This window comes from Telmatherina bonti, assembly GCF_933228915.1.
Source record: "Telmatherina bonti genome assembly, chromosome: 15".
Taxonomy (NCBI): Eukaryota; Metazoa; Chordata; class Actinopteri; order Atheriniformes; family Telmatherinidae; genus Telmatherina; species Telmatherina bonti.
The window spans coordinates 5388662-5392040 of NC_136613.1; the positions used below are offsets into that span (position 1 = coordinate 5388662).

General features: G+C 46.3%; 1 protein-coding gene across 1 annotated transcript; it reads right to left on the reverse strand.

Annotated features, from left to right (window-relative positions):
* Positions 1-311: 311 nt before the first annotated feature.
* crygs3 (crystallin, gamma S3) lies at positions 312-1587 on the reverse strand (the record flags this gene model as incomplete). The annotated part of the gene is made up of 3 exons (XM_079254290.1): positions 312-584; positions 1121-1363; positions 1570-1587. 3 exons carry the CDS (start codon positions 1585-1587, stop codon positions 312-314), a joined length of 534 nt encoding a protein of 177 aa, XP_079110416.1.
* Between the last annotated feature and the right edge of the window lie 1792 nt (positions 1588-3379).

Below are 3379 nucleotides of genomic sequence, written 5' to 3' on the forward strand. Positions count from 1 at the left end.
AACAGAACCAGGACTGAAACATGACCAGAATCCACCATTTAGCTCTTTAACCGGGTTTGTTTCGGTGCTTTGATGAAGTCAGAAGCTGTATTTAAACTCATCACGATTCCCCGTCATTCGGCTGAGTTTAGATTTTAAAAAAAAACAAGCTCCTGACATCAACACTGAAGCTTTCTAGCTAGAATGTAGCTTAGAGCATTTCTGACAACCACAGGAGAAACAAAAACACAAACGTTGCAGGGATGAAGACAATGTGCGCAAATACTTTTATTAAATGTGCAAAGAAAAGTCATCTGAACCACAAAGAGACTCTACAGGTTGTAAACTCGGCGTATGGAGCCCACGTTGGGGTTCATGGCGCCCCACTCTGTGAAGCGGCGGAACTCTCCTTTCTCCAGCAGATACTGCCGGCCGCGGAAGTTGGGAAGCTCGAAGAAGACCCAGGCACCGTCGTGCACCTGGGCAGAGTGGACCTCCCGCAGGCTCCAGCAGTCCGGCAGGTTGCCAACATCCTCGCTGCTCTCCAGCATCTGACCGCTGAACTCAGGCCGCTCGTAAACACGAACCCTGAACACACCAGAGAGCTGTAACACAGACAAAGAGTTGAAATTATCTGAACCAGTTTGGAGTGGGAGTTCTGGTTTATTCAGCACATACAGAATGTCTTGATGCCCTCTTGTCTTGGTTTACATTTCGTTGTTTAATAAAGTCTGGAACGGCGTCCTGGCAGTCTGAGATGTCAGCTACCGAATACACCTCCAGGCAGTTCTAAGGCCCGTTCATGGAAGTCACCAATGATACCTCCAACTGGAGCTGGACTGACTGGCAACCAGTTCCATTAATTAATACCAGTGAATACTGTAAGATCGTCCAAAATCTGTTTGATTTACTGTGAATTTGGAAGTTTTTCCACGGTTTCCTGCTACAACAACCATGATTCAAACAAAATGACTCTCCTTAACAGCTGGTTGTCAAGTTCTGTCCAGACAAGCCGTTAATGGGATTCAGGTGTGTTGCATCAGGTAAAACCCAAAGCCTGCAGGACAGCGACCCTAAAGGTCCGACTGTGGACACCCTTGATGTCCGCTGACAGACTGAAAGAAGCTTTTTCTTCACTCACGTTTCCGATCATCCGGCACGATCTGATGCTGTCGTTGTAGCCCATCCAGCGCTGATAATCTGGGTAGTCGCCCCGTGTCAGGACGTACTGGTAGCCCAGGTAGTTGGGTCTCTCGTACAGGACCCAGGCCCCGCTCTCCACTCGAACAGAGTTGCACCGCCTGAAGTGAGTGTTCAGCTCGGGACAGTCGGTGTTGCATTCATAATAACGACCCAGGAAGTTTCTGTCTTCGTAAAACACAATCTGGAAGAGGACACCGGGCGTTAGCTTGTACTCCATACTGAGTCGAATACTTCGCTTGGACTCATCCAGCTGCTACAAACCTGCACACGAACATGAGATTTTTAACAAAAACACAAAGAAATGAGGAAAGAAATCTAAATGCGAAACTGCAAAACAGGCTAAGATTTCATTGGTTGCTTGAGGTTGTTATTGGAAGGTCTGCCTACCTTTCCCGTACGCTCCATGTTTGTTTATCTCTATTTTACATAGTCGATATCGCCCGCGGGCCTGCACCAGATTTATATATCCAGTGTATGTGGGCACACTGAAACGCACTGGCAGGGGCATCATTGTCATTTTAATTGCCTCAGCATTTATATCTGCACAACGGCTGATGCTGCAACTGCACAGCTTTATACTGTTTACTCACTACTGCAGCAGCTGACCCTTTGATCCGTCAATCCCTGATTCCAGAAACCGTTTATCGATCCAATTAAATTGTTGCTACTGAGGCTGATTTGGTTAAGTTGGCTTGTGGCCACGTTGCACCGTGGAACAGGGTTTAACTGGGAGGGGGGCGGAGGCGGACAAGTGAACTCCACCCTCCATCTACAGAGATGTGGGAGGGAAAAGACTTCTAGGATTAAGCCAGTGTCAGATGTTTAACTGCATGAGACATTTATTGAAGAAAAGCTCCACTAATATGGAGAATGGGTGTGAAAAACAAGATCCAGCACCGTGAGGAGGCTCCTGTAGGAGCAGGAAGATGGAGTAATGGCTTCATGGAAGTTTCAGTCTCTCCTGTGGTTGTGTAGGAATCTTGCTCCAGTCTTCCTTCCAGCATTACTTTACCTTGCTGCTCTTTACAGCTATGATCAGCTGCAGAGCTCCAACGTCAGGACAGTTCCGGCGTAGGCTCCGGTCTCAGACTGCCTCTGCCACAGGGCAGGAAGAAATAAAGGCTTTTCAAAATAAAATACACTGATATTGCGGTGTGTTATAACAACCATGTTGCCATCTGGATCGTGTTTTAAATAACATTTAGCCTTTGAAATCTTTCCTAAAACACAAAATGCTGCGACGAAGCAGCAGACGTGTGCTAAAACCACAGCTAAAAGTTATGAATAACACAAGGCGCACTGATTAAACAGGCAAACAGTCTCATGTCCTGCTCATAAAAATTTGCTTTTCCTATGGTCTGTGCTTGGGGACTGCTGCCAGCTGCCCAAGCCTCGGGGTTCTCCTGGCCTACCCCTCGCCTGCGTGTGGGCGGGGCCACATTGGCATGATCACTCTTCTCTGAACACGTTCCACACTGTATGTTCTACATGTGACACGGTCACTGAGTCGCCTGCAGGTTCATTTACTAACAGTGGCTGGTTTTCTATCTGTGTTTCTGATTTAGCTTGTGAGTTCTAGGTTTTCCTGATAGTTGGTGGCTTCATTCTCCTGCGGGGAGAACGCTCTTTTCCACTAATAAAACCCTCTGAATGCTTTGCAGTCTGCTGAGAGAGAAAATTCCTGATGACTGCGTATGATGAGCCCACCGTATGGAGCAGGAAGACTGACGGTAGCTGGATGACATGTTTTTATGATGTTTTCACCAAAGAAAACACGATATGAAAACACGCCAGCAAGAGCTCCAGATCATTTCCTCTTGGTTCCATAGTGAAGACAAACGGACTCTCATCTGACTGTAGAGACGTTCATGGTCCACCTGCAAGGTGACGCTTGGTATGAGGTGTTTGTGGTGTCTAAGATAAGATAAATATATCGTGCTTTTCATAGACACAAGGACACAAAGTGCTTCACAACAATAAAAATGTAGAAAACCTGCAACATGAGGAAAACAAACAACAACAACAACAACAAAAAACAGTATAAATACACAGCAGTGTCACTGAGTCTATTCGGAGCTAAAATTTTGCCTGAATAAATATGTTTTTCATTGGTTTTTTAAAAGCATCTACTGAATCCAGAGTGCACAGATCCTGGGGAAGCTCATCCCAGAGACGGAGAGCGACAGCTTTAAAAGAA